At 50.4% G+C, this 27417-nt stretch overlaps 2 protein-coding genes across 5 annotated transcripts; both read left to right on the forward strand.

The window, feature by feature from the left end:
- Window positions 1–104: 104 nt before the first annotated feature.
- Window positions 105–16979, forward strand: SELENON (selenoprotein N). The gene is made up of 12 exons (XM_061480135.1): window positions 105–278; window positions 4464–4581; window positions 5353–5483; window positions 5946–6158; window positions 6655–6779; window positions 7525–7662; window positions 9014–9095; window positions 10067–10255; window positions 11305–11410; window positions 11927–12039; window positions 12719–12820; window positions 14377–16979. The coding sequence occupies exons 1-12, from the start codon at window positions 171–173 to the stop codon at window positions 14545–14547; spliced, it is 1596 nt and encodes a 531-aa protein (XP_061336119.1). The 5' UTR covers window positions 105–170; the 3' UTR covers window positions 14548–16979.
- Window positions 16980–17029: 50 nt separating this feature from the next.
- On the forward strand, window positions 17030–26329 carry MTFR1L (mitochondrial fission regulator 1 like). 4 transcript variants are annotated; one of them, XM_061480139.1, is made up of 7 exons: window positions 17030–17136; window positions 17237–17337; window positions 18034–18138; window positions 18756–18865; window positions 19671–19882; window positions 22846–23158; window positions 25294–26329. In XM_061480139.1, the coding sequence occupies exons 2-7, from the start codon at window positions 17323–17325 to the stop codon at window positions 25400–25402; spliced, it is 864 nt and encodes a 287-aa protein (XP_061336123.1). In that variant the 5' UTR covers window positions 17030–17136; window positions 17237–17322; the 3' UTR covers window positions 25403–26329. The 4 variants fall into 4 exon arrangements, with proteins under 4 accessions (XP_061336123.1, XP_061336124.1, XP_061336121.1 ...); XM_061480140.1 differs by having other exon boundaries at window positions 25297–26329; XM_061480137.1 differs by lacking the exon at window positions 17237–17337 and having other exon boundaries at window positions 17095–17136.
- Window positions 26330–27417: the final 1088 nt, after the last annotated feature.

Raw genomic sequence — 27417 nt, forward strand, 5'->3', positions numbered from 1 at the left:
TGCGCAAAAGCCCCCACGGAGCCGGGGGCGGGGAAAGGGGCCCCGCGGGGCGGACGCAGGCCCCGGCCCGAGCCCCGGCCCCTCCTCGCCGGGCGCTGCCCGCCTGACGCCTCCCTCGGCCGGGCGGCCATGGCGGCGGCGGGGCGGCGGCGGCGCTGAGCGGCGCGGCCATGGCGGGTGCCGGCGCGGCCCATCCGCGCCTGGCGCTGGCTCTGGCCGCTCTGGCGGCGCTGGTCGCCGTCAAGTACTACCGGGACGCTGAGGCAGCCCGGCAGCAGGTACCGGGCAGGGCGGCGGGGCGGTGCTGAGGCCGCGCGGCCCCTCACGGAAGGAGGGAGGGTTGTGAGGGAGGGTTGAAATGGCGGGCGCCGCCGTCGTGAGGGAGCGGCGGGGGCGGTGGCGGGGCCCCCGGGGGTGAGGTGGCGGCTGCTGAGCCGATGGGAGCACCGCACACGAAGGGGAGTAATGGGCGAAGGGGCTTCAGGTGGCCACCGGTTGAGGTGAGCGCCGGGCATCGGTGGCCACTGGCTGTAAGGTAGCAGGGCTGAGGTGAGCGCGGGGATGAGGGGGGTGCCGGGGGTTGAGGGGACCGCCACACACAGTGGCCACTGGCGTTGAGGTGGCTCAGGTCACCGCCAGGTATTGGTGGCCGCTGAGGTGGCCATGGGGACCGAGGTGACCACAGAGGGGTGGTGGCTGCCGCTGGTTTGTGGTAGCCACAGGGCACTGGTGGCTTCAGCCTTGTGGTGCTCACAGAGCAGGAGCTTCACACCTCGTCTCGCCAGGTCCTTCCTGCCTGCCGTGTTCCCTGGAAAAGGCCCCAAACTCTCAAGTGTTCGTGGGGTTTTTCTCGCTAGAAACGTACTTTTTGTGTGCCCTGATGGATGCTGGGTTTGGCTGGAATTCTGTAACTCAGATGGCTGCTGTGTGCTTTGGAGAGGGCATGTCTCTGCTGGAGATCCTGCTTCCCAGGCTCTTTGCTTTGGCATCCTTCAAAGAGGTTTGTGGAAAAGAGCAGGCTTCTCGATATTTCTGTGGCGAAAAGACAAGTGTTTTTAAAGGAGGCCTCTTCCCTTTGTCTCTTCTTGCACTGCAGGAAGGGGAGAATGGCTCAAACCAGGTAAACAGAAGAGTTTGTCTGCAGGGACAGGAGGGTCGGGACAGTCCTGGCTGGGAGGACCCAGCCCTGCCTGGCAGAAGGCCAGGGCTCCAGGAGGTTTTTGTGTTCCAGAGCACAGGCAGCAGGCTGTGAGTGGGGGCTGCTGGAGGGAGCAAAACATGACCAGAGCAAGGGGTTGGTTTGTCCTTCATTTTGCTTAAAACACGCATCCTGTCGCTTCCATAGGGATGTTTATGTAGCTAAACAAGGCACAGGCAGGTGGGGGAAGAAAACTCTCTGTGAAAAAGCCCAACTCTCCTCCCCTGCAGAGTCCAAGGAAGGTCGGCTTTACTCTGGCACAAAAGGGAAACTTTTTATTTCTTACAATCCCAGATTATAAAGAAAAAAAGAGAAAATCCACAAGCTCTGGAGCGCTTGCTTTGATGTGAATGCTATCAGAAAGGAAAAGGCCAAGCCCTGACATCTCACTCCCCTTTTAAGCCCAGCTTTCATCATCCCTTTGGACTGGTGCGTGCTCTGGGAAGCCGTTGTTGGGCTCCTCCCTGGCTGGGGTCTCCCGGGCCAGCCGGGTGCTCCAGGGTGCCGGTGGGTCAGGCTGTGCCCGTGTTCATGCAGTGCTGTCGAGCAGGAATGAGTGTTTCCAAAGGATGTGTCCCGTGAGGCTGTGTGGAGCCATGTGCTGTCAGTGCTGCCTGGAGCTGGAGATGTGGCTGTTTTGCCCTGCAGGGACAGGGCAGTGGTGTCCATGAGCAGGAGGCTGTGCTTAGCCAGCTGCTGGCATGTGTCTGACCACAGAGCTGCCGTGTCTCTGGCCACTTGCTGTTGTAGAAGGACATGGAGCTGTTGGAGCAAGTCTGGAGTTGGGCTACAAGGTCAAGGGGGCTGGAGCACCTCCTGTATGGAGACAGGCTGAGAACACTGGGGCTGGTCAGCCTGGAGAAGAGAAGCTGCGTGGAGATCTCAGAGCACTTCCAGTGTCTGAAGGGGGCAACAAGGATGCTGGAGAGGGGCTCTTCATCAGGGACTGGAGTGATAGGACAAGGGATGACGGGTTCAAACTGAAACAGGGGAAGTTCAGGTTAGATATAAGGAAGAAGTTTTTTACTGTGAGGGTAGTGAGGCACTGGCACAGGGTGCTCAGAGGAGTGGTGAATGCTCCATCCCTGGCAGTGTTCATGGCCAGGTTGGACAGGGCTTGGAGGAACATGGTCGAGTGTGAGGCATGCCTGCCTCTGCAGGGGGTTGGAACTGGATGATCATCAGTCCTTTCCAACCCAAACCATTCCATGATAATTATCTGATGGTTCTGCAGCTGGTGGGGGTTTATTGCTTCACCTGTGTGAAAGTGCAGGCTGAGGGGATGAGAAAGTGCTTTCAGTTCTTGCTTAAAAACTGATCTTTGGATGCTAACATCCAACACCCAAGCATCCATGTTGTCCTTCGCATCCTGCTGTTTTAGATGCAGTCAGAGATGTTCTTCTCTGTGTGGGGGGTGTGACTGGTTCTCTTTCTGCTTTCAGCCCTGTTAAGCACTGATCGTGACTTTTTCCTACAGCAGCAGGCAGTCTAACCAACTACAAACTTTGTTGCTCATTTGCCTCCCATCCCTTGAGGTCCCTGTCTGTGAAGTGCAAAAAGAAGAGAGACTCTAAAAGATTCATCAGCAGGAAGTGGCTGATGTGCTGTAGAGACGACTGGGAAATGGAACATCTTTTCAGAGCTCAGTACACATCCAGGACAGGCTCCCCTGCAGAGGAGAAGCCATCATGCTCCAGGCCTGCTTCCCTGCTCTAGGAGCCCACTCTCAGTGAGCAATCACATGTGAGGTTAATGCATTCCATGCTGTGCACAAGCTTGCTCAAGAGGTTAGAGGGATACTGAAACCTGGCCCAAGGCTCCATGACATGACCCTGGCACCTGGCTGTTGGGGAAGTTGCTCAGGAAAATTATTATCGATTTACAGGGGTGGGCATCCCTGTTCATTTGAGGAACAAAGGCATATTATCTGGCCCCAGAAACATGGACAGTCCAGAGGATTGTTCCTGTATGTAGATAATCCTTCATTCCTTTTTTCAGCTGTACAGTTCCTGCACGCTCCCCTCCTTGTCTTTCCACAGCCATGTCTGCTTCCAGCTCTCTTGTTTTTATTCCAGGGTCTTTATTTCTGTCTGTCTCAGTCCTGAATCTGCCCTGGAAGGCTCTTAAGTGCTTTTGTTGCTTCAGTTGACAGGAGCAAAGCCTTCCAGGCTGTATTAGTGCTGCTTCAGGCTGGCAGGCAACAGATGGAGAATAAACTAGTTCAGGAGCTCTGGGGATGGTGGTGGTGCTGCAGGCAATAGAGAATAAACACCGTTAAACAGCAGAATACAGAGTATTTATCCTGCAGCTTTAGGCTTTTACAGGGGTGGCAGGGGAAGCTGTCCCAAATGATGGGTCACAGGGGATGTGCTGCAGGCTGTCTGCCAATGATGTGGCTTGTCTGACTTGCTCTATGTCTCTCTTTTCCTCTCACACCAACATGGAGCTCTCTTATTCTGCCTGTAGGTTGTCCCTTTCCCTTCAGTGCTCAGTGCTGCAGGGTAGAAATGACCAGAAGCATCTAAAGCCTTTCTGGAGCTGCTCCAGGGGAGACATTGCATTTCAGTGGTGTTTTCCACTGGATGAGCTCCCAGTGGACTTTGAAGAGAAGGAAACTGAGGCACAGCGTGGCTGGGGTCTTGCAGAAGGTTCTGGAGAAGCCCATGGGATTTGTGGCTCCCCAGTGTATGGCTGACTGAGTAGGCAGGAGGCAAAATGCTCCATCCAGTCCTGCAGCTGGAATTTTGGAGGGGAGCTTGACCCGAGCAGGGAATTGTGTGTGTGCCAGGGGAGGTGTGGCATGGAGCTCTGCACGGGTGTAAGTGACTTTCTGCAGTTCCAAGGGCTCCGTTCATTTCCTTTGTGATTTTGTGATGTAGACAGTCACGGCTTTGCCTTTGTTTCACTGCACATCACTTAATCACCGAATCACCATCTCCAGGTGCTCTCAATAGCTGCAGGTTTAGCACTGTCTGGAAAAAGTTGGCTTTTTTTCTGACAAAAGACTTCAAGGCTGCCTATGAGCAAACGATTCAGTTGGAATTACTTAGCCAGATGTAGTTTTAATATGCTCATGCCAGCAGTTCCTGGACACCAATCCCTATTGTAAATAGCACAAAATCCTGCCAAGGGGCGTTAATCTTTTGATTTAATGGCTGTGTTTGTGTGCTGGAAAGAATTTAAATTAACTCTGAAGCTGAGAGGGGCATGGGTGAATTTCTGCAAGAGGCTCGAATGAAATCTCACTTGCTTCTTCCTGAACTAGGAGCTGGCGCTGAAGTCTCTGGGAAGTGAGGGGCTGTTTCTCTTTTCTTCTCTGGACACAAACAACGATCTGTACCTCAGTCCTGAAGAGTTCAAGCCAATAGCTGAGAAGCTGACAGGTAGATATCTGTCTGCCCTGCAGAGCTCTCTGCACAGTCCAATCAAAAGCCACAGATAATGCACCGAACTGGTTTTATTCATGTCTTTATTTTTTCAGGGCACTGTTTTGAGTCTTATTTACATGAAGGAAGGCTGCTGAGCTTTACAGAGGTCTGAAAAGGCTTAAGCACTAGACATATATCACTTCCACAAAGTAGAGGGGTTTGTAAGACAGAAGATCCCATTGCTAGGCTAGCAAAGAACAGAAGTTACTTTGTCTAGAGCTTAAAGGGGATTTGGGCTGGGTAAATGCAACAGATACAGCTCAGCCCAGGCAAGGCCAAAACTTAGTTAAGTGGCAGTGTTTCATCCATACCCTGGCTGAGGCATCTCTTCCAGATAGCAGTTTGTGAGTGATCCTGTTTGGAGGCTCTGTCAGCCTGTATCATGGTGGTGCCACACAAGAAACAGTGTCATGATGATAATTTACAGTGCATTCCCAAGACAGTTGTTTGCTTGTGCGTTAATTCATTGGGTAAAGCGTGTATTCTGACCCTTCAAGGTGAAGTGAGGCTGTTCAGCCAAACTATGGGGTTTAGAGAGTTGTCTGCTGAAAGGAGAGCTGTGCTTCATCTGGTTCCTGGGGTGTGTCCCGAATTCTGCTGCTGGATGAAGAGCTGGGAGACAACCAGTACTCCTGGATTTGCCAGGATAAATGTGTAATTACTTCACAATTGTTTAAAAGGGGAGGGAAGGGAAACAGCTGCCTAAATTTCTGTTCCTTTGTCTAGGGGTTGCTCCCGTCTCAGAATTTGAAGAGGAGGAGACGTCTGATACAAGCGGGGAGACATTATCCATCGTGGCTAAATTCCAGCCTTTGGTCATGGAAACAATGACAAAGAGCAAAGACGGTTTCTTGGGAGTAGGTGTCATGCAGGATGTGTATGGCCACAAATTCTGGTATAAACACATGCAAAGGGCTGGTAACATCACCAGCAATAAGTGGTAGGGTGGGGACATAGTCTAGCTCTAGGCCATGGGATTTGCTTTGATGAGCAAACTCGCTGCTTTCTGCAGCAGTTCATTGTTCTCAGCTCACTCAGTATCACTGTGCCCCACTTAATACACCCTCAAAGCAGACATTAGAGATAGATGTGGAGCTAAGTCCAGAAGTAGTGGTATGTGCTACTTTCCCCTCTCTCCCACTTCCTATTACTCACATGGTTAAAAGTTGACAGAACTATTTGGTGGTAGTTGGGGTGGTAGAAAGAATTTAAACCATTAGAATTCTTTTTCGTCTTCTCCAAAGCCTCCGTACATCCGTGAGCATGACTGCAGGATTGAAGAGGCTGGTCAAGGCTCTGACAGTATCTTCTGTTCACAGATTTCTCATGTTGCTCTGTCTGGGCTGAGGAACTGGACTGCCCCAGCAGCCCCTATGAGCGTGCTGCTTGCCAGGCAGTTTAAAGCCTTTCTTCCTCCAAAGAATAAACTGGATCTTGGGGATCCATGGTGGATAATTCCTAGTGAATTGAACATCTTCACTGGGTATCTTCCCAACAACAGATTTTACCCTCCGCCTCCCAAGGGCAAAGAGGTGAGATATGAAACTCAATTTCTATATACCTGAGAAGTAGTTTGTGAAAATATTCTGCCTTGTAGCCCAGATGAATCCCCAAAACCCCTGGAGGGACAAGGCTACTGCATTCTGTCTCCCTGGACTTCTAAAGGGAGCAAAAAAGCTGCAGCTTGCAGCCAGGAGGACTGTCTCCTAAATTGGAGGTAAAACTGAGAGCATGCAAAAGCGCTGGGTGTTTGTCAGGGCCAAATGCAGCTGATTTGAGTAACTCAGGCTGGGATGATGGGAACTTGGAAACAATGGGAAGAGCATAAAAAACATGGAAATGGATTAATTTTAAACCCAGTCTCTTGCTTTAGCTCCTTGTTTTGTGATGAGGTAGTCTCTGAGCTAATTTTTATAGCATAGCAGTTCTCTTGCCTTCCTGATCGGGTGGGGAGCTACTTTGGAGCTGCAGCTGGCCTGTGGTGAAGGAACTGTTCTAATTTTTGCTTTCTTATGTTTCACTCTCTAGATCATCATCCACAAGCTTCTGAGCATGTTCCACCCACGCCCCTTTGTGAAAACCCGCTTTGCTCCTCAGGGAGCTGTGGCCTGCATCCAAGCCATCAGCACCTTCTACTACACCATCGCCTTCAGGTGAGGCCGTGGCCTGAGGTTAGAGGAAAGCTTCTGAATCTGTTCTGTATCTCAAGGGAGCAGAAAAGGCTGCTGTGAGCCTGTGGTAGAGAGTGTGTGTGTCACTGCATGTTGTGTTCCCAAGCAAGACCAGATGTGTCCTGGCTGGGAGGGAAGCAAAGCAGCTCAAGGAAGAGGGTGGTGTTCACAACCAGCTCTTGCCAATGTGTGATACTTTGCTGATGCCCATGCTCCCAGAGCCCCTGGTGGGGCAGGGACTGTTGCCCAGATGTAGGACATTGCCCTTGGTTTGGAGCTATCCCTGACTGAAAGGAGAGAGTCTGATTAGCAGGAAACGTGTTAGGTTGTGGTTAATGGGGGTGGGGGGTATGCCCTTCCAAGGGGGAGAGTCTAGGAAATTGTTCTCTTCCTGGGAGCATTACACACAGCTTATACTTGCCTGATCAAGCTGGAAGGGAGGCTGAAGGGGTGTTAGGCTGTTCTGTGTTTTAAGGAATGATAACATAATTTATCCTTCCTGGATGGATACTTACTGCCTAGTTCCAAAAGGCATCAGTACTGGAGATGATTGTGACCCCAGGGATCTGCTCCAGTCTTTTATCACTGTGTGACATGAAAAGCTTTTTGAGCTGAACCTCTCTGCCCCAATTTAGCTTCATAATTTCTGGTGCCTGGAGATAACTTTTCACTGCTGTCATCTTCTCTCTGCCCGGCACTGCAGCTCATGGGTCCCTTCTCATTTCAGGATCCACGCTGAGTTCCAGCTGAATGAGCCACCACACTTCCCCTTCTGGTTTTCCCCAGGCCAGTTCACAGGTCACATCATCCTCTCCAAGGATTCTTCCCATGTCCGAGAATTTAAGCTCTTTGTCCCTAACAACAGGTACAGCTGTTTCTCTTTCTGGTGCTGAACAGACTTGAGGGTTGTATAAATGAGGCCCAGTGGAACACAGGGGCTCTGGGATCCTGTCCTGTGTAGGGCTTGGGGCTGCGCACGGGGGAATGCTGGTTTGTTCTCTTTATGTGAAGGTATGAGTGCAGCAGCAGCCCTGTCCCTTGGGGTATGTGGGCATTCTGGCCTGTGCAGGGCAGGCTGAGCTTTGGGCAGCCTAGTTCTACAGTTTGCTTATCTGCTTTCCCCACTCATCCTTCACTGCTAGTGGTCATCACAGTCATCATGTCCTGTCCTCATCCATGTGTGTCTTGATGTCCTCCATCATGCCTCCACTGCCCTAGAGAGGGGCAGCATCCTCTTTGTTAGCAGCACTGCTGTGAGCACTGCTCCCCTTGACCAGCAGTTTCCAGCTGGGACAGGGACTCCTGCAATTGTCACATACCTGTTGTGACAATGTGGCTGCAGAAGGCTCCTTGTGTGTCTGTGATGGATGAGCTCACATTTTTCGGCCAAGTTCCTATAAAATCTGAGTGAATTGAGCTCTGCTGTTGCTTGTAAAACTGGCAAATGCATCTCTACCAGTCGCTGAGCATCCCTGACCCATTTCAGGGTCTGATTCAATCACCAGTTACTGTCCCTTGGTACTTGGAGAATGGGAGGGATGGGTAGGGTGTGGGGACCAGCCCCTGGCGATCCCAGTGCCTGGCTTAAAGCACTGTAGTCAAGCAAAGGCTGATGCTCTTACTTCAGCATATTTTTTGCCTGGTGTTTTACAGGTTGAGGTTTTGTGTGCAAAGCTTTGCACTAGCTCATTCCTGCTCTCTGGCAAGTAGCTGGAAGTGTTTCAGCTTCAAATCTCTTTACCCATGACAGCTGGAGTGAAAATTCTGTTATAACATTACCCTGGCGACTCAACCCCTATGGCTCTGTCAGCACATTTCTTACAGCAAGCAGACACTTGCATCTCTGCCAGCAACTTCTTACAAAAGCCTTTTGCTTCCAAAAAAACCCCACCACTTTTAAAAGTTCAGCAGGCTCAGAATGTGCAAGTTGAGTGTTGGGAAGGAAGGGGCAGCAAAGTCACCTCTTTCCTGTACTTTGGCAGTACTTAAAAGGTGTGAGCGTGTTTGCCCAGAACATTGAGTGGGTGCCTGGACCCTGATCCTGGGCTCCAGTGTTGCTGGTCTTGTGCAGGGAACAGTGATCTCCAAGGAGGCAGGGCCTCTGGGCTTTAATGCTGATCCTGCAAGAGGAGCATTGGATGCTGTCATCTGTTTGGGGTTTGCCATACCCAACCTTATCCTTGGGTGACTCTGAACATCCCTGGTTCACCTTGCAGGTCTCTGAACGTTGATATGGAGTGGCTGTATGGAGCAAGTGAAAGCAGCAACATGGAGGTGGATATTGGATACCTGCCTCAGGTCTGTAGACACTCTCAGTCTTCCATATGCATGCAGCAGCTCAGCACGGATTTATGCTGCCATGGCCATGAGCTGTATGACCTTAACTGTCCCTGTTCTTCAGAGCTTTCTCATGCATATTTCAATCTAATAGTATAATCTCTGTTGATCTGTGTGTGTCCTCTGCAGCTCTGTGGCTCCCTATTACCAGTTGTTGTGATACTGTAGTTTTCCCTTTGTGTGGGTTGAATCCTGCGCTCCTGGATACGTGTGCCACTTTCCAGCTTTACAGAGTTGTCTGAGATGAGGATCTGAACCCAGGCCCTGAGCCAGAGGGGGTGTATGAACAACAGTGTGTCTGAATTTAGAAACTGCATGAGGTTATTCCTCTATTTTGTGGTAATCCCAGCTCTTGTGACAGGAAACATGAGTCAGGATTTTAAATGCCTGAATTTAACAGTCCCATTTGGTCTTAAACTAGATCGATGCTTCTTTTTAATTGCCAAGAGCTGAGAAAACAGACTTGCAAAATCATTTGAGTTGTCCCAGAACGGGGAACTGGGGGAAGCTCCTGAACAGCTTTTGTATTGCTCCCCCTCGTGGTTAGCCACGAGCTGGGTAAGGGCTGTGCAGGAGATAGGAGCGAGAACATCAGACTAGCCCTGCGGAGCTGTGATTTGAAGGACCTGGTGTCCCACTGTCAGAAGTCTCCACTGGGGAAGTGGGAACACGGAGCAAACAAGTCTCGTGCAATTGCCATCTAAAGAGCACAGTCAGACAGTAACAGAAGGAAATGAAGTTGCTTTCCTGCTATTCTCCACTAAAAGACATCTGCAACTGGTGAAGTGCAGCTCCAGTAGACAACAGATGGAGCTGTATCTTCATTGGAAGCTGCACAGTCTTATTTTGCCTATTCATCCTGTCCTGGAATACAGATAAACCAGAAGTGGGATGTCTGCAATGTCCAGCTTTGCCTGTTTGTTTTCCTGCAGATGGAGCTTGAATCAACTGGACCTTCCATCCCCTCTGTGATCCATGATGAGAACGGAAATGTGATTGACAGTAGGGATCCCTCAGGGGAGCCCATCCAGTTTGTGTTTGAAGAGATAACCTGGCAGCAGGAAATACCCTGGGAAGAGGCAGCCCAGAAACTGGAAGTGGCCATGTATCCATTTAAGAAGGTGAGGAAGAGGGACCAGGCTCTTCCTTGGCATGTTTATTTGGGGCAGGTTGTCTTCACTGGGATGTCCAGTCACCTCGAGGACCAGCAGAAACCAGAGGCCACAGTCTAATCAGTATTCAGCATAGTGTGGGGGTCTCCTCCCAGCACTGTGTGTGCCACTGGATGGACTTCCAGTTTCCAGATGAGGGAGTACAGCATCTCTAAAAGGCCATTTTTGGTTGCACAGCAGCACAGGCAGGAGCAAAGCCTGATGTCATGTGTCTCAGGTTTGTAAATGTGGGCTCATCCTTCCTTCCTGTTATCACTAGCTGCCAGTGTGATTTCTGAGAGAGGCAGCTTACAAATGCTTTTCCTCTGGCATTACTTCTGCCACGTTGAGCTACCTTTGGACCAAGCTTTCCTTATCAGCAGAAAACACACAATCTGCCTGTGCCTCTGCATCCCACAGTGAGACACAAATTGATAGCATTGGGTGACCCAAACTATTTAACATGCCAGTAGCCTGTGGAGCAGATGGCTACTGCCTGTCACTGCTTCCTTGGCTGAAGGGACACGTTTCAATGGCTGCCTCCTTGTGCCTGAGCTTACAAATGTCTCTTTGAGCTGCCAAGATGTTAATAAAGTTCCCTTCATTTGAGTGATTGGAATAATCTCTGTGCAGGCTCCCTCACAGCCAGATTTTAGGCCTTTTCAGTAAGGTTTTGTAACAAAATACCTCACGGCCACATTTCCCAGGCTGCTGAGGGGAGTTTGCAGCCAGCCAGCTCGTAGTTGTACAGATGCTCTCTGCAGTGTGTGAACAAGGGGCTCTGCAGTTCCTGTAACAGCCCGCACGCTCTGAGGGCCTTGCTGTAATCTCACCAGAGGATAAAGTTGTCCTGGGGGATACCACCACAGTTGTCATTTGCTTTCATCTGCAGAATCTACTGCAGGTTAAACTGTGTACTTTACCTGTGGGATGTAACAGGTCTGTTTCCTTCAGACCCTGCTTGCATCTGAGATGGGCTGTTCTGTGTCTTGTTTCTTAAGCTGTCTCTTTGCCTCCAGGTCTCCTATCTTCCCTTCACACAAGCTTTTGAGAGAGCAAAAGCAGAAAAGAAGCTGGTGCACTCGATCCTGCTGTGGGGTGCCCTGGACGACCAGTCCTGCTGAGGTGAGGACATTCCCAGTGTGGCTGGAGGAATGATGTGCCTCATTCAGGCTCTGAGGAGAGCTTGGGGTCAGAGAGCTGGTCATGAACCAGCAGTAAACATTGTGTTACTCATTTTGGCTCTGAAGATGCTGAGTAAAAAAGGCTGGAGGTGGGGAATCATTGGGATCTTAGGTCCCCAGTGGCAGGATGAGATCTGTTTATGACAAGCCCTAGACAAACTCACCAATTCTTTGTCAAGGTGAATGCATGGGTCTGGTCTTTTTCCTTTCTCTTTCCCTCTCAGTCTGCTTGGTTAGAGGCAGCATCTGCAGGGTGAAAGGGACTCTGCTCTTGCATGTGGGAAACAGTCAGCTTTGGAAGTCTGTCACTCAAGGAGAAAAAAGCCAATGTGCTGGGTTGGGGGGAGCCTGAGCCAGCTGCCACAGCAGCCAGAGCTCTGGTGTCGTGGTGGCATTAAACATGGCACCAGCCAGCTGAGGAAACACAGCAAACCATTGTCTGCTTCTCCTGGGCCAGGTTCAGGGCGAACTCTCCGGGAGACCGTCCTGGAAAGTTCGCCCATCCTCACCCTGTTGAACGAGAGCTTCATCAGCAGCTGGTCACTGGTGAAGGAGCTGGAAGAGCTGCAGGTCAGTGTCACATCCACCTTCTTTGCAGCTGGTGCTGGTGAATGCAGATGGTGCCTGGCACGAGGGGGGAGCTCATGCCTGTGCCAGGGGGGGATTTCAGTTCCAAGCCCTCCCTGTCCTAGTGATCGCAGGGGGCAAGCAAGCACCAGATGGAGGCAGGTTAAGCAAATGGCACAAGGACTTCACTGTCGTTGTGCCAGTTTTAAAAGCTAAACCAAATGCTTCACTGTAAGATAGCTCTGCCCAAAGCTATTTGTGCCATCAACAGACTGACTTCTCTATCACCCAGGGAGCAACCAAATACTGCGAACCTAGAGTCTTCCAATTGCACCTTTCCCCACTTGTGACCGTGTCTCTGGGCCTGTGCTGTCAGCTGGGATCAGTCATAGAGCTGGAGACTCTGGGAAATGCTTGGATCAGACTGTTGGTGTGCCTGGGAACTGCCAGTGATGGGTGATTTTGTTCTCTGGGGAGAATCTACAGCTGAAATGTGTGAGAGGGAGAGTGACTGGAGGAGTATCATAAAGCAGATGGTGCAAAAAGAACCAGTTACCACTGTCCTACAAAGCAGCACTTTGGTCCTTCCCTTCCTCTTGTGTTCAGTGTACTCCTCCTGCACTGTTCTGCTAGTTTTGGTGTATGCAAACATCTTTCTTTGGGCTCCCTCCTCTCCTTACAGAACAACAGAGAAAATGAGTTCTACAGCAAGCTGGCTGACCTGCACCTGGAGAAATACAACTTCCCCGTGGAGATGATCATCTGCCTCCCTAATGGCACGGTGGTATGTTGGTTACTCCTTGTCCTGGGTTCAGCAGTAGCAGTCATGTTTCTCCTTCGTGGTAGCTGGTGCAGTGCTGTGTTTTGACTTCCAGCCTGGGAACAGTGCTGGTGATACCGATGGTTTCTGTTGTTGCTAAGTGATGTTTACCCTGACCAAGGACTTTGTGAGGCTCATGCTCTGCCAGGGAGGAGGGGAAGCCGTGAGGAAGCAGAGATGGGGCACCTGGCCCAGGCTAGCCAAAGAGGTATTCCACACCACAGCACGTCATGCCCGGGGTGAGGGGTAACTGGGAGTTACCCGGAAGGACACGGGCTTCCGGGTGGGACTCGTTTCTTGACCAGTGGTATCGTATTCTCTTCCCTTGTTATTTTCTCTTATCATTGTCGTTGATAGTAGCGGTGGTGATTTGTGTTAGCAGTGCTGATTTGTGTTGTACACTGGTTGCTGGACTGTTCTTGTCTCAACCCATGGGAGTTGCACTCTTTCAATCCTCCTGGAGTGGGGAAGGGGCTCTTCATGTTCTCTTCAGGGTTGTCTGCAGACCCTGGAGTGAGTGTCCACTCCTGCAGCCATTCCCTGGCTCCTTGAGCCTTGCTGGGGCCATAATCCCTCCCAGTGCTGTGCTGTCAGGGATGCTGTGGCAGACAGACAGCAACTCTATGAAAAAACCTGGAAGTGTCTATACAGAGACAGAACAATAGCAGCTCATTTGGGGGAACAGTCAGACTTGAAACAAATGTCTGCCTGTGCTTCTTCACTGTCCCTGGTTGAAGTCAGCAACTTTTGGGAAGCCACTGTAGCTTTTTCCTGCACCCCCTGTTCCTTCTGCTGATTCTCTGCAGAAAATCTCTCCTCATCAGCACCTTCTAGCACATTTCTCTTTCTCTTCATTCCCCAGTTTGTCACAGCCATTAACAAGTCCACATGCTTCAGCTCTGCTCTGCTCCCCAGCAGCCCCCCACCTTGAGTTGGAAGAACAACAACTGGACTGTCTGCAGTGGAGGATCCTGCCAGGGCTAATCTGATCATACCCACATTTGCCAGATATTAGCTTGTGATACAGGCAGTGACCTCCTGCCATCTCTTTAGTGGGCTGCTGAGTGACCTCAGCTCAGTCAAGGGTGCTGTGGTCAGTGGCCACATGTCCCCCTTTCCCACCTTGGAAAGGGAGCAGAAAGGCCCTCAAAGCTGTAGGGCTGGTTTTGCAACTATGCTGCACTCAGCAGTGGCTTGGCTGGGCTGGCATCTCCCAGTCCTTACTTAGAGCCAGGTTTTACCCCTGCCTGATTTGTCTCAAATCACCTTCATCTTCTTAACCTAAGTGAGGGGTCAGCACTCTTGGTTGGGGAAACAAACAGACCATTGTCTTTCCCACATTGTTCTCTGACTGTAAAACACAAACCCTGAATCCTGGATGCTGAATAAGCATTTGCAAAGTATTAGAGATTCTTTAAGAGTTGTTCCAGTCTTGTCACTTGCATCCTGGCTAGAGGCCAAGACAGTGGATGGGGGGGTTGTTCTGGCCCTTAAATTCTTCTATCTGTTTTGTTTCCCAGATTCACCATATTAATGCAAACTACTTCCTGGACATTACTTCTATGAAGCCTGAAGATGTTGAAAGCAGCATCTTTAGTTTCTCAACCAATTTTGAAGACCCTTCAACTGCAACTTACCTCCAGTTCCTGAAGGAAGGACTGCAAAGAGCAAAGCCATACTTGCAGACCTAAAACCAAAGGCACCTGAATGCCCCACAGAGATGGACAAAGACTTCAGAGATCTACTTTGACTACAGAAATTCTTCCTTGTCTTTATGCCAGACACTGATGCTAAGATGCAGACCCAGGGCTGGGGCTTTGCTCTGGATGTTAGTTTGAGGCAGTTTCAAGTGATACCAGTTTACATAACCTGCCCTTCCGAGGTCAGGCAAACTGTGACAGGAGTGAGAACACTTGAATCTGTAACCATTCTTGGTGCATACTCCTTGGTTTGCCAACCACCTTCATGTTTTTCCAGACTCTGAGGTGAAAGTCCTGTACCAGCTCTACCACACGTCACCCAGAAAGCCCTGACCCCAGGACTGGACTGTGTGGGATCCCGGAGAGCAGCATTGCCATTAGACCCAGCCCTTGTGGTGTGATGGTGCAGAACCCAGCGCAGGTGGGAAGCTCCCTCCTGGTAGCCAGTGGCCTACACACACACACCTCATGTCACATACCAGCTCTTCATGGCAGCATTTATGGACAGCTGTGGCCACCAGTGCGTGATGGGACTGTGCTGATCATGGGTAGATGTAAATGCAGGTGGAGCTGGAGCATGGGGCTCTGGCCTCCTCCCACCACTGCTGGGGTGGGAGAGTGGTCTTGTTTATTCAGGTTCTCTGTATCCAAGGGAGATGCTGAGGTTGGCACAGTAGAATGGAGACCATGGCCTTAGAAGTAGGGTGCAGCTCAGAGGCATGGATTCATCATGCCTCTGGAGCAATAGGACAGGGGGTGATGGGTTTAAACTAAAACAGGGAAAGTTCAGGTTAGATGTAAGGAAGTTCTTTATGGTGAGGGTGGTGAGGCACTGGCACAGGCTGCCCAAAGAAGTGGTGAATGCTCCATCTCTGGCAGTGTTCAAGGCCAGGCTGGACAGAGCCTTGGGTGACATGGTCTAGTGTGAGGTGTCCCTGCCCATGGCAGGGGGTTGGAACTGGATGATCTTAAGGTCCTTTCCAACCCAGACCATTCTATGGTTCTGTGATTAACAGGGGGACATGGGGTCAGAGTCCTGCAGGATGTGCATTCCAGGCTGTGGGACACGGCAGTGAGCACTGCCCAGCCCCACTCCCAGCCCCCAGCTTTGGGAGCTTTGCTCAGAGGGCATTGGTTTCATGCTCTGTCCATGTTTCATTTGAGCTTCCAAGCCCCACTGAATGAGGAACCATGACATTCCCTTCAGGAACTGCTCCAGGAGTGTTAACTGGCTAAGAACTGAGCAGTTCTAAAAGCCAGCAGCACTCATGGAAATTCCAGTAGTTTTCCAGAGAAATGCCTTGGACAGACTGCCATTTTCACGTACCTGTAACCACCCTGAGCAGTTGCTCCTGCTCCATACCAATGCCTTCTACAGAGTGAGCATAATCTGGACAAGGAAGGGTTAAATGAAACAGGTTTCAAAGCCTGTTCCTGTAGAGGTGAGGAGACAAAAGCATCTTCGGTAGATGGCTGCAGACAGCCATGGCTGGGGATGCTTTTTCTGCTCTCTTGAAGCACAGTTTTGTTGGACCAAGTCACACGGGGGGAGGGAAACCTTTGGGTGTTTTTTGGGTGGCTTTTTCGGGTTGTTTTCTTGTTCTGGGAGGAGCCCAGGGGTGAGGATCACCCACCCTGCCCTCGCCCTCCTGGCTGTACACTGGGCTGAGGTCGACCTCCCGGCTGAGCCAGCGTAGCTTCACTAATTGCTCCAGTGAGATGAATTCCCCTTGGGCTGTTTCTCAGTATCGGCATTCTAACTATGCATTACCTCTGCACTTTTACCCACTCCAGGGGCTGCAGTACCGACAGCCTGGGACTGGGCAGCATTGTTGGCTGCAGACAGTGCCACAGTCCCCGGGCAGCATTTGAGACCGAGCTCCTGTTGTCTGGTGGCCTCGTCCCCTGAGAGGACTCTGGCCCAAAGGAGCGAGTGCCTGTGCCCCCTGCTCCGCGTCCGTGTGCCCTCCTGGCTGCAACAGAGCTGCTCCTGCGGTCTTGTTGCCCGTTTCCCGAGCCCCTCGAAGCCGTGTCTGGTGCTTGTTGCCGGGGAAGGGAGGCTCCGTTCCGTTAGTGTGCAGGAGGGGCCGGAGGGAGCAGCGGCTGCACAGCCCGGGATGGCTCCTGTCTGTCGGGGCTTGGCAAACCGGGAGCTACGGCGGCTCCGAAGGGCGAGGGCAGCCCGGGAGTTGCGGGCGGGCCCCGGGCAGGAGCCGCTGACTCGCTCCGAGCTCCCCGTCTCTGTGTAACTCGAGTGCGCGTTCCCGGTGGTACCGGCCGAGGCGCCGCTGCCCCCGCCCCTGCTGTGCTGGGTGACGCTCTGGCCTGAAACCCGCGGCGGGGCCAGGGCCGATGTTTGCCGGCGGGGGGCGGTGGGAGCGGCGCGGCTGCAGGTGCTGTCACACGTTAAACCCGTCCCACGAGCTCGGCCTCCCGCAGTCCAGTCCTTGCTCCGGGGGGCGGGGATGCGGCGGGGGCGCCGGTTCCGCTGCGGGGTCCGGTGCATGCGCGGGGGGTGGCGGAAGTGCGAGGGGCGCGTTCTGGTTCCGGGTGATGGCGGCGGAGGGGTCGGGAGCGCAGGTACCGGCGGGGCGGAGGGAGGGGGGGAAGGAGCGGGACGGGCTCCGGCCCCGGGGTGAGGGGGGGGCACGGCCCGCAGCGAGTCGCTTGTGTGTTGCAGTGAGACCCGGCGGGAGCGGGGTAAGATGAGCCCGGCCCGCAGCACCCAGCGCTGAGCCCGCCCCGCGGCCGCCGCCAGCGCCGGAGATGGCCGCGGAGTCCGTAAGTGAAGGGCGGGCGCGGTTTGCGCAGCTCCGGCAGCGAGGGGCCTCGGTGGTGAACCGAGCGCTAGAGCCGGCTTGGAGCCCGCTTTGTCCCCGTGCGGAGCCTTGTGCTGCGCTGTCGCACTGCCACGGGGCGCTTCACCACCCGGACCCGGTGCAGAAGCACCCGCGGATCGCGCTGTCTGAAAACATCCCCCAGGGCTGTGCCCATCGGCCCCGGTTGGGAAAGGCATTGAGCAGACTCATCGCTTTGCTGTCAACAGCCACCCGACAGTGCTGCTGCTGTTAAGGAGCATGTGGAAGTGAGGCTGTCCCCTTAAATAAGCCTTTCTCCTGAGTTCGTTTGGCCCCTGGGCCCCTCCCGTGACGCTGGGTTTCTCTTCTGATCCCTTTTCGTCTGCTGTTTGGTGTCTGTCACTGACTGCTTTTAGTTGTCAGTCCTGGGAATGCTCCACCCGTGTTTAACTTGCCCCTTAGGAACTGGCTGACTCTCACTTGTGTTCAGCCAAAACAGAGTTTTATGAAATAAAGATCATGGTTATTAGCAAGTTCCCAATTCCGATCATCACTGAACAAATAAAAAGTCAAGAGAGCAGAGCCCCAAGCTGATTTTATAGGACAGTTTCCAATTTGACAAGATCTCAATAAGGGGAACTGACTTCAAACATTAATTCTATCACATGGGTTCTTGTAGACGATCCCCATCTGGCAGAACAAACCCCATGGCTCAGCACGCAGCGTTGTCAGGAGAATCGGGTCAAACCTCCCTTTAAAGCCCTGTCCCAGAGCAACCTTTGAGGTAAGAACTCATCAGGGATATGGTGGTCTGGGCACTGCACTGTTGTGTGGTGCTGCTGGTGGCTGTAGAGCTGCAGGATCATGAATGCTCAGATTCCTTAATTTCTTTTTAATTCTCTTCTTGTGAAGTGGTTGTTGGCAGCAGAAGGTGCCTGCTCAAGTGCTGTCTGTTTACTGGGTTAGCAAGCTGGAGGGGACAGAAGTATTGAGCTGCTGAACCAGAGCTTTGTTGTGTGACCTCCACAGCCACGTGCCCTCTGGGCCTGTGCTGCAAAACAAAAAGCGTTTCTGGAAGCACGTCCCTGTTTGAGCTCAAGGGCAGCGCTGGGACTTGTAGAGGCACGGTGTTGCACATGGGCCTTGGCAGCGTGCTCAGCTGGATCAAGTGTCCCTTTGCTGCCTTGCAGCTCAGGCTTGGAGAGCACAGTAACATACCACACACCCAGGAGCCTGCAGGAGCCAAAGATGATGTCTCCCTCAGCCAAATGGTGGTGTTGTCACACATCTACACGTGCAGCTGCCAGCCTGGACAGAGGGGAGGCTCTGACAACCCGTGCAGCACATCTGGAGATAGGAGATAGGGTCACCATCTTCTTAATGTAACTTCCTTCTTTTTAGGTTCTACCTAATGTCTCAGAGCTCTATTTAAATGACGTCCCTCCAGTCCCCACCTTGGCAGATATTGTGTGGATAGCGGCAGATGATGAGGAAACATACGCCAGAGTCAGGTTGGGTTCCTCTTTGTGTCTGCTGGTCCTTACTTCTATATGCTGGTTTATTTCTCACAGCATAGGTCTGACATTGATTAAATGACTGCAGCTTTCAGCCCTCTCAAGGTCTGATGTGGTGCCTGTTGAAAGACATTTTTCCCAATGATGGAGATGGAGAAAAAACAAATTGGGCAAAGGATGCTGGGAGGAATTCCTGTAGGCAGTGCTAGGAGCCTGCGTCATGCCATGTTTTACCTACTGATAGAGCTGCTTAGAGCAGCCCCCTTAATCTGTGTTAGATTCTGGTTAGAAAGTTGGTAACTTTCTGGTTAAAAAATTGAAGAGTTGAGTTCCCCTGGGATTGAAATGTTCTGGCCCTAGGAGTCTGGTTCTGGTCAGCTGAACTTTTGTACTTAAAGCAGGGCAATAGTAACAGGTATCTTGTGAAAGACAACAGACTTTGAAGTCAGAGGTAAAGTTAATCAGTAAGTGATGTTCCCTCGTGCAGCCAGCACGCTGTCTGGCATGGAAACACAGCTACCAGGAGAGAACTGACTTGAAACTGTGTGCGCACGCCCCAACTTTTGTCCCTGTGTCCTCCCAGCAGATCTTGTGTCATGATACCTGTATTCCTTATAATTTCCTATGGTTTCACATTGCTTGTAATGCAGAGAGCACATACAGTGGCACGCACAGCACAGTGGCACAGTAATTCATTGTGTTGAAGTCTTCTGCTGTCCTGAGGTAGAGGCAGAGCTTTGCCACATTATTGTCATGGAGGGGTCTGGGCCTTGTAAATGACCAATGGGGTTTTGTCCTGTAGAAGCGACACTCGCCCGCTGAAGCACAAGTGGAAGCCGAGTCCCTTCACTGTTATACAGCGAAATGCTTCAGTCCCCAACCTGAGGAGGCAGGAGGAGAAGCTGCTCGCCTTGAAGAAACCTGGTTTACCAGCACTGAGCCGAACAACAGAGCTCCAGGATGAGCTGAGTCACCTTCGGAGTCAGATAGCTAAAATAGTCGCTGCAGAGTCAGGTAGGAACATCATGCACTTTGGTTTGTTGAGTGAGAAGGGTTGACTTAGTGAACCATGTTATTTCCCCATGCTGACCAGACCTGCAGGTTGTTTTTCCAGCAGAGCTGTGGATGCTGGTCGTGGGATGCCACCTTTGGTGTCAGCTCTGCGCTGGTTCTGTGTTCAGATGTTTGCATCTGTTTCATTGGAGGATTCCAGCTTGTTTTGTGAGATATAACAATTGCTGCTTTGTGACTGCATTTGCTGTGGAGGCTGGGGCATCTTGAGTATCTCAATTCATGAAAACATTTGGTTTATTCTTGCCATTCCTGCTGCAAGCTGGCCATGAGCAGGAGAGATATGTCTTGATTTGGGTAGGAGGGAGATGTCAGTGTTTGTTTCTGGTATGAAAGTGGCGGTTCCATTTCTGTGGCAGAGAAGTGTTTGGGGAAAAGCTGATTTATTTACAGCTGAGCTGGTTGATGTATTTCCTTTAGTAAAATTGTATGCAGTTAAAAGCCATGTTTTAGCCATAAAGCTGGCTGTGAAGAAAGGCTTTTTACTTCTTTTCCTTTCATGGTTTTTCCTGTATACTCAGCTCAGAAAATACAATGATATTTGGTAAGATCCACATCCAAGTGGTTCTACAGGTCTTTGCTTTTACAGTGGCTGGTCCAGAGTATGGAAACTAGTATGAGAGAAATACCTTGGTATCCATTTATGAAGTATTCAGAGGCAGAGATGTTGCTCTCCCCACTCAAAAACTACTGAACAGCTTTGCAAACTAAAGGAATTCAGTCCTCCTTGAGCACAGTTTTTCCAAAGAGCTGCATTTCTTCCCTGCAGAGCACTCTTGCCAATAACCAAGGCAGCAGCTGTGTTGTTGCTGCTTCCCAGAGGAGAAGGAGCTCCTCTAATTCTTCCCATTGCTTAAAAAAAACAAAAAGCAACCCAACAACAACAAAAGGGGATTGTGCCACACTTGAAGTGATACCAGGCAGGTGAATTCCTGTTTATGGTGGGTAATAGTGGCTGATGAAACCTTGCTTATCGTCCGTCTGAGAGCAAGTGATGTTTTTCATTCCCAGATGGCTGGTTTGCGCTGTGCAGCGTGCAGAGACCAAACCTCTGGTAGTTGCCTGATGATTGGAGCCCCAAGCTGCAGCTTGCAGCTTTAATGACAGCTTATATTTAACCCAGCTATCTGCGACCCATCAGTGCATTTGAACAGGAAATAGGGTTGTGGTGTTTGATTTAGTTCACATGCTGGTTTCTACATGGCAGATTTGGACTGGGGCTTTGTTCACCTCAGTCAGTGGACTCCAAGAATCCACTTGACATCAGTAATGTAAATGCTTAGGCAACCAGATGAGAACACATGAGATGCATTTAGCTGTGGTGCAGGGTTGTATTTAGATGAGATGAGGTGCTTCTGATGATCTTCGTCGCACTTTTGTAGTTGTTGTATGCACACACAGAGAGCACCACCTCCTTGTGCTGGTGTTTCTTGTCATCTTTGCTCCTCTCCCAGGACACTGGATCCTGACACACCACTTGCCTCCACTGGTACAGTGGCACATGAGATTGAGGCCAGTCTGGGCCTGAGGGAGATGCATTACCCTCAGCTCTGCAGGGAGCAAGCACAAAACAAGGCATCACAAATGTCCCTTACAGACAGGCTGCACGTGTCCTCTTTCTTTATGCAAGATCAGAGGAACAGCTGAATTGGAATAAATAACAGGGGAAATTCCGTGTTTTCCTTCTAAGTGTTGTCTCAGCTCTACACTTACGGTGTGCTAGAAAAGTCTGGGTTAATTCAAGGAGAGTAATAATGAGGGAAATTTGAGATCCAGATGGGAGAAAAATGATTTAATCATTTAATACCTTTCTCTCTCCCTCTCCACTCAGCCATGGGCCTGGCTGTTACCAGCTGGCATTTGAGAACAGTTCCTATTGACTTCATGTCCTTTAAGTCAATAACAGGGAGCTGTGATGTAGGGCCCTGCTGTGACTTGTAATCTGATGAAGGAGATAACTGTTTAGCAGACTTATTTTGGAAAGATTGATGTCAACAAAGAAATACTGTGCAATCTGCTTTGTTATATACTGTTAGAGAAACCCCTGTGTTGGAAAATGGTAACTATCTACAGGTTTGCTCTGAGGCCAAGGGCATTAGTGCTTTAAGGTGCAGTTTGTTTTCAGTACAGGAAGGGTCTTTCACAGAGGTGTACACTAAATGCATTTCTGAGGGTTTGGTTGTTTCCCTTAATGTTTTACACTGGAAATACTGAACTCATTTTCACTTAGCACTTGGAATTTACACAGTTGTTGATCCCCTCACTGTGTTTTAAAGTGTGAGCAAATCAATCCCATCTTCCCTGCAGAACCAGGGGGATGCTATTCTCATTGTACAGATGGTGATGGAAAGCAGAACAGGTCAAAATGCCTGCAGTGACAGAGTGAATCACTGTGACTGTCTAGTGTAAAATGCTGGAGGTCCTGAACCAGCTCTGCATTCTCACCAGGCAGGATGGTTATGGGGGGAAGGAGTGTGAAAGGAACAGCAAGGCAAGAAGTTCTCATGGTGCTGAAGAAAAACAGGAGAAAAGTTAAAACAACTGAGACCTGCGTTCTGCTGCAGGGTCCTGCTGGGACCTGGAGCAGCAGCTCCATCTCTGTTCCTTACCTGTAAAACCACTGTGAGTTAGCATGGCCTGGCAGCAGGAATGGGGTGCAGTGGGGGAACTGGAGGAGTGATCTGCTGGTGGGCATGATAGGAATAGAGATACATGAGGGGGGTGGTGAGATGAAAGGTACTGGAGGTGTTGCGTTGGAATGTGGTGGTGTAGGAAGCAGAGTCGACATGGAGGGGATCAGAGAATAGGATGACTTTTTTCTCTCATATCTTGGCTGATGATGCCTCTTGGTTTGTGTTCTGTTTGCCATGAGTTGATCTATCCACCTGTATTGTTTTCTTTTTCAGCTTCTGCTTCATTCACACCAGATTTACTGTCTCCAGGAAGTTCAAATGCATCTTCTCCTCTACCTTGTTTCGGACCCTCTTTCCAGTCTACAACCTCCTTTGTCATTAGTGACATCACGGAGGAGGAGGCAGAGCTGGAGAGCCCCGAGCTCCCGTCCGTGTCCCTGCTCTGCTCCACAGCCTCTGAGTGCTGCAAAGCAGAGTCAAAGGATCCTGATGAGGAGGATTCTGTGTCTCTGTCCAAGGCCAGCAGTTTCGCAGACATGATGGGCATCCTCAAAGACATTCATAGGATGAAACAAAGCAAAGACTTGTAAGTGCTTCCTGAACACCCATGATTTTATCTTCTTTTCTTTTCTTCCTGCCTGTCCAATCACTTCAGAGGCTGGATGCTGCATTCCCTGTTCCTTGGTGCTGCTCTGTGAGTCACAGTGGGAAAATTCCTCTTTATAGCAGAACGTGGTAGCGTGTGTCAGGGTTTGGGGTTTTTTAATGGTGGCTTTACCTGCCTCAATAGAAAGCAGTGGAGGGGAACCTGCAGCAGTAAGCACAATATTTGCCTGTTCCAGCTTGTTTACCTACACTAAAGGAGGCCCATGTGGATCAGCAGCCTGCTTTGCTTGCAGTGCTTCCAGGGGCTGGTGCTTACAGCATCCTGGAGGCCTGGTTAGCATCCCTGGAAGCTCAGCAGCTTTTTATCACATACAGGAATTAATACATGGAGCTTCTCATCTTTTGCATCTGGCCCAGCTTTGAGCTTTGGGCAGGGTTTTGCTTGTCTCATGATGAGGCAAGGTTCTGCCCAGCTGATAGAACAGCTTTAACATCAGCTCTGCTGCTTTTGCTTTAGTGTGAGATCACAGTGAGGAAGTTCAGTTCCCCCATTTTCCAGCTTGAATCCAGTCATTAGGTTGTGTCATGTTCCTGCATTGTGTGATGCCAGGATATCTTTGCTTAATTCAGTTCAAAAGAAATTAAATTCTCAGCACTGAAATAAGTGATGGAGTCAAAGGAGGGAAATGTGTTCAGCTTTCCTAGGTGTCAAAGATTACTTGAAGCTTGAACACTCACTCGCTTTATATAAATGCCTGTAGTCTCTCCTGGGGGTGAGTAGGACTCATGGACCAACAGATGTGTTGCTCCTCTTCCTTCTCCCTGTCTGTTGCAAAGCCAGTGAGCCTGAGCTGGGTCACGCTGCTGCAGCTGCCTTAGGAACACCTCAACACAAGAGTTTGAGACTGTTCCTGCTGGAGCAGAACTGCTGTCCCTTCAGCTGCTTCTCCACCTCAGCCTCTAACTTGCTTCCTGCATTCAGCAGTGACATTTTAGGGTATGGTTATTGTAGCTTAAGGAAAGCTGTTTGACAAATCACAGGCAGCTGAAAAATTACCTTAAATAAATCCTAAATCCCTGATGTTCCTCACTTGATGAGCATTAATTCCTAGACCCCATTCCCTGGAGCTGATGCTGAGGAATGAGCAGCCCTGTGCTCGCTCTGTGACGTGCAGTTCTGCTCATGTAGCACTTGTTGCACTTAAAGAGTGTGTGATGCTTTTAAGTAGGTGAAGGTACCAAATGATGCTTAATGAGATAAGTACACAGGCTTCTCTGATACTCCTGTTTAAGACTCGGTACTTAAACACAACCCTGGGAGCTCCAGGAATGAGTGAGAAGCATTTGCAGAACTGTGCAAGAGGCAAGATGCTTTGGTAACAGAACACTACAGGAGAACACATGTGCAGTAGCTAAGCGAAGGGAAATGTGTACCAGTCCTCCTTCAAAATACATATAAATACCCATCTTTAATTAGGAGAGCACCTAGCCATTGTATAGCTATCCATTGTGTATGAAAAAGAAGAAATCCTTGCAGGACTTCACCTCCAACACCACTTGCAGATTCCTGTAGAGGATATGTTGCTGTAAATAATGAAGTTTTATTTCACTTACTTGTTATTAACACAGTTGAATAAAAATTATAAAGAGCTTCAGTGCTGAGCTTTTGATCCACAGAATGAGCTCCAGGTTTTCTAAGCCAGCAGGAAAGGTGACTGCTTTTAAGTTTTAAATGCTTTTTGCATCTCCTCCGCTTGGGCAAAAGCTAATACAGAATGGTTTGGGTTGGAAAGGACCTTAAGAGCAGCCAGTTCCAACCCCCTGCCACTGGCAGGGATGCCTCACACTAGACCATGTCTCCCAAGGCTCTGTGCAGCCTGGCCTTGAACACTGCCAGGGATGGGGCAGCCACAGCTTCTCTGGGCACCCTGTGCCAGCGCCTCAGCACCCTCACAGGGAAGAGCTTCTGCCTTAGATGTAACCTGAACTTCCCCAGTTTTCAGTTTAAACCCATGACAAAGGCTGCAGAAAGATACTTAAGACTCTCAAGCCAGAGCTGTAAAGCATCGGGCTGGCACTTCTCTTGGCTGACACGCTGTGCTTTTGTCTTCCAAGCAGAAACCGAACGTCTCTGAAGGAGGAGGACCCGGCGGTTCTCATCGCAGAAGTTCTGAGAAGAAAATTTGCCCTCAAGGATGAAGATCTGGCCCTGAAGGAGAAGTGATGCTCCTGGCATTAAACTCTGCAAGCGTTACTGCTCCCACAGTATTTTCCACAGTAGCTGCCTTCCTAAGGATGGAGCCTTTTGCCTCTTTTGTCAATGAGAAATGGTTTCTGCACTGGACCCTGACTTAGGAAAGACCCTTTGGATTTGGTGTGTTTTCCATGTATTGTTACATTTAAGACAAACCTTTTTAAGAAGATGGAAATTCTTTTCCACCTGTATTTTGATGTTGATTATTGCTGAGGATCTTCTAGAGTGAAACACGTGCTGCTGGATGATGTTCTTCCCACCTACAGTTTTCCTTAGGTTCACATTAAGCATTAGCTTGTACCGGCCTCGTCCCAGTGTGACCAGTTACCATTTCCAGTATAAAGGAATGCAAAGAGCCCGTTCTGTCGCTTGTTCTGAGCATGGTACAGAGCTACTGAGAATAAGCTACCCAGCGCTTCCAGGCCCTCAGTGTTTAGGAGGTGGTTAAATGACAGCAGCAGAAGTTGTCCTCCGGGTACCTGTGTCTGCCCCATGGCAGGATGAACCCATGGGCATTGATCAAATCACCCGGTCCCACCGAAGGGCCGCGGGGTGGTTTTAGGCTGCCCTGGGTATTTCCAAGTAAGTTACCCCACAACTGCATGACAGAATGGCCTTCATTTCTTGCCAGTAATTTAATGTTTCATTACTAGTCCTTGTATTCAGATAATGTACTTCATTTAGCACTCAGAAGGTCTATTTATTGCTAAGAACCAAGCACCTGCCACAAGAGCTGTCACTGAGGAAGGGAATGAAGGAGCTTGGCATTGCCTGTGGCTACACTTCTCACTGACTGAAGAGCTTTCCTTCAGCTACACCTCTGCAGTGTTCTCATGGCTGTATTTAAAGGATGTTGGATTTTATTCCTTTATATAAAATGGAGCCTTAATAAGACAATGGCTGTCCTTTCATATTGTTAATGCACGTGTCCAAACATGTCAGCGGGGGCGTTTGTATCTTGGGCAGGCTGGGGAGTGACAGTGACAGAGTTCAGCTGCTGCAGCCCAGGTGGGTGCTGGTGGTGCTGGAGATGAGCACACTCAGATGCCAAAGCCTTTGTTAATGCACCGGCCCTCAGCCCTGGAACAATTAACTCCTCATCCCCACCTTAAAAGCAAAAGAGGCCTGTACCTGCCTCTGGCCAGCAGGAGCAGGAGTAGCAGGTAAGACTTCATCGGTTTCTTAGGGAGCTGATACAACTCCTCCCCCTCAGATGTGGGCCAAGAGCCAGCAGATGATGTGACCCTTCTCCCTGTCCCAGTATAAGGGTTTGATGGCAATACACCTGCCTGTGGATAAGATGGAGCTGTAACCAAGAATTCCTGGTTCCTAGGAGCCTGCTCCATGTGCAGACTGGATATACAAGTGTATCAGCACAATTCACTTCTGAGCTATGGCATAACTCTTGTTCGCTCTATTGTACATCATAATTATTGTACATTAATCTGGCCCGAGGGGAAAGTGAAGCTGTCTTAAAAGGTGCCATTTGCAGTGGTAAAGGAGGACATACCTGACATTTAAAAAGAAAGAACAAAAGGTGGCTGCTGCTGCCAGGACAGGCTGTTCTGCAGCCTGATGGTGCTCACAAATGGACTCTGCTGCTCGTGACCCTGGGGTTTTGGAGCAGCTGGTCTCTGCACTTTAAAACAGGTAACATCTAAAGTAGCCCATCCAAAAGCAGGGGGTTATGTTGAACATGCAGCATACAGGATGTGCATACAGGATGTTCCACTGTTACTGAGACTGCAACTGCCACAAGCAGTGACACCAGCACAGACCCATTGTATTGCCCAAGCCCTCACTGCTCCCCACAGCAAGAGCTGGAGGCCATAACCCATTAGGGGCAGCCCCACTGCACCGAGCTGCATCCCACCTGCACAGGAGCTCCCAGCCCCGCGCTGGCACTGTTCACACTCGGGTACACCGTGACAATTCCTCCTCTTTGCCACAACTTCACTCTGAAACTCGCCTCAGGCACCCGGGCT

The sequence above is a fragment of the Pezoporus flaviventris genome, unplaced genomic scaffold (genome assembly GCF_033815535.1).
Source record: "Pezoporus flaviventris isolate CSIRO_AGI_PZ_B2104156 unplaced genomic scaffold, CSIRO_AGI_Pfla_v1 ptg000176l, whole genome shotgun sequence".
Lineage (NCBI taxonomy): Eukaryota > Metazoa > Chordata > Aves > Psittaciformes > Psittacidae > Pezoporus > Pezoporus flaviventris.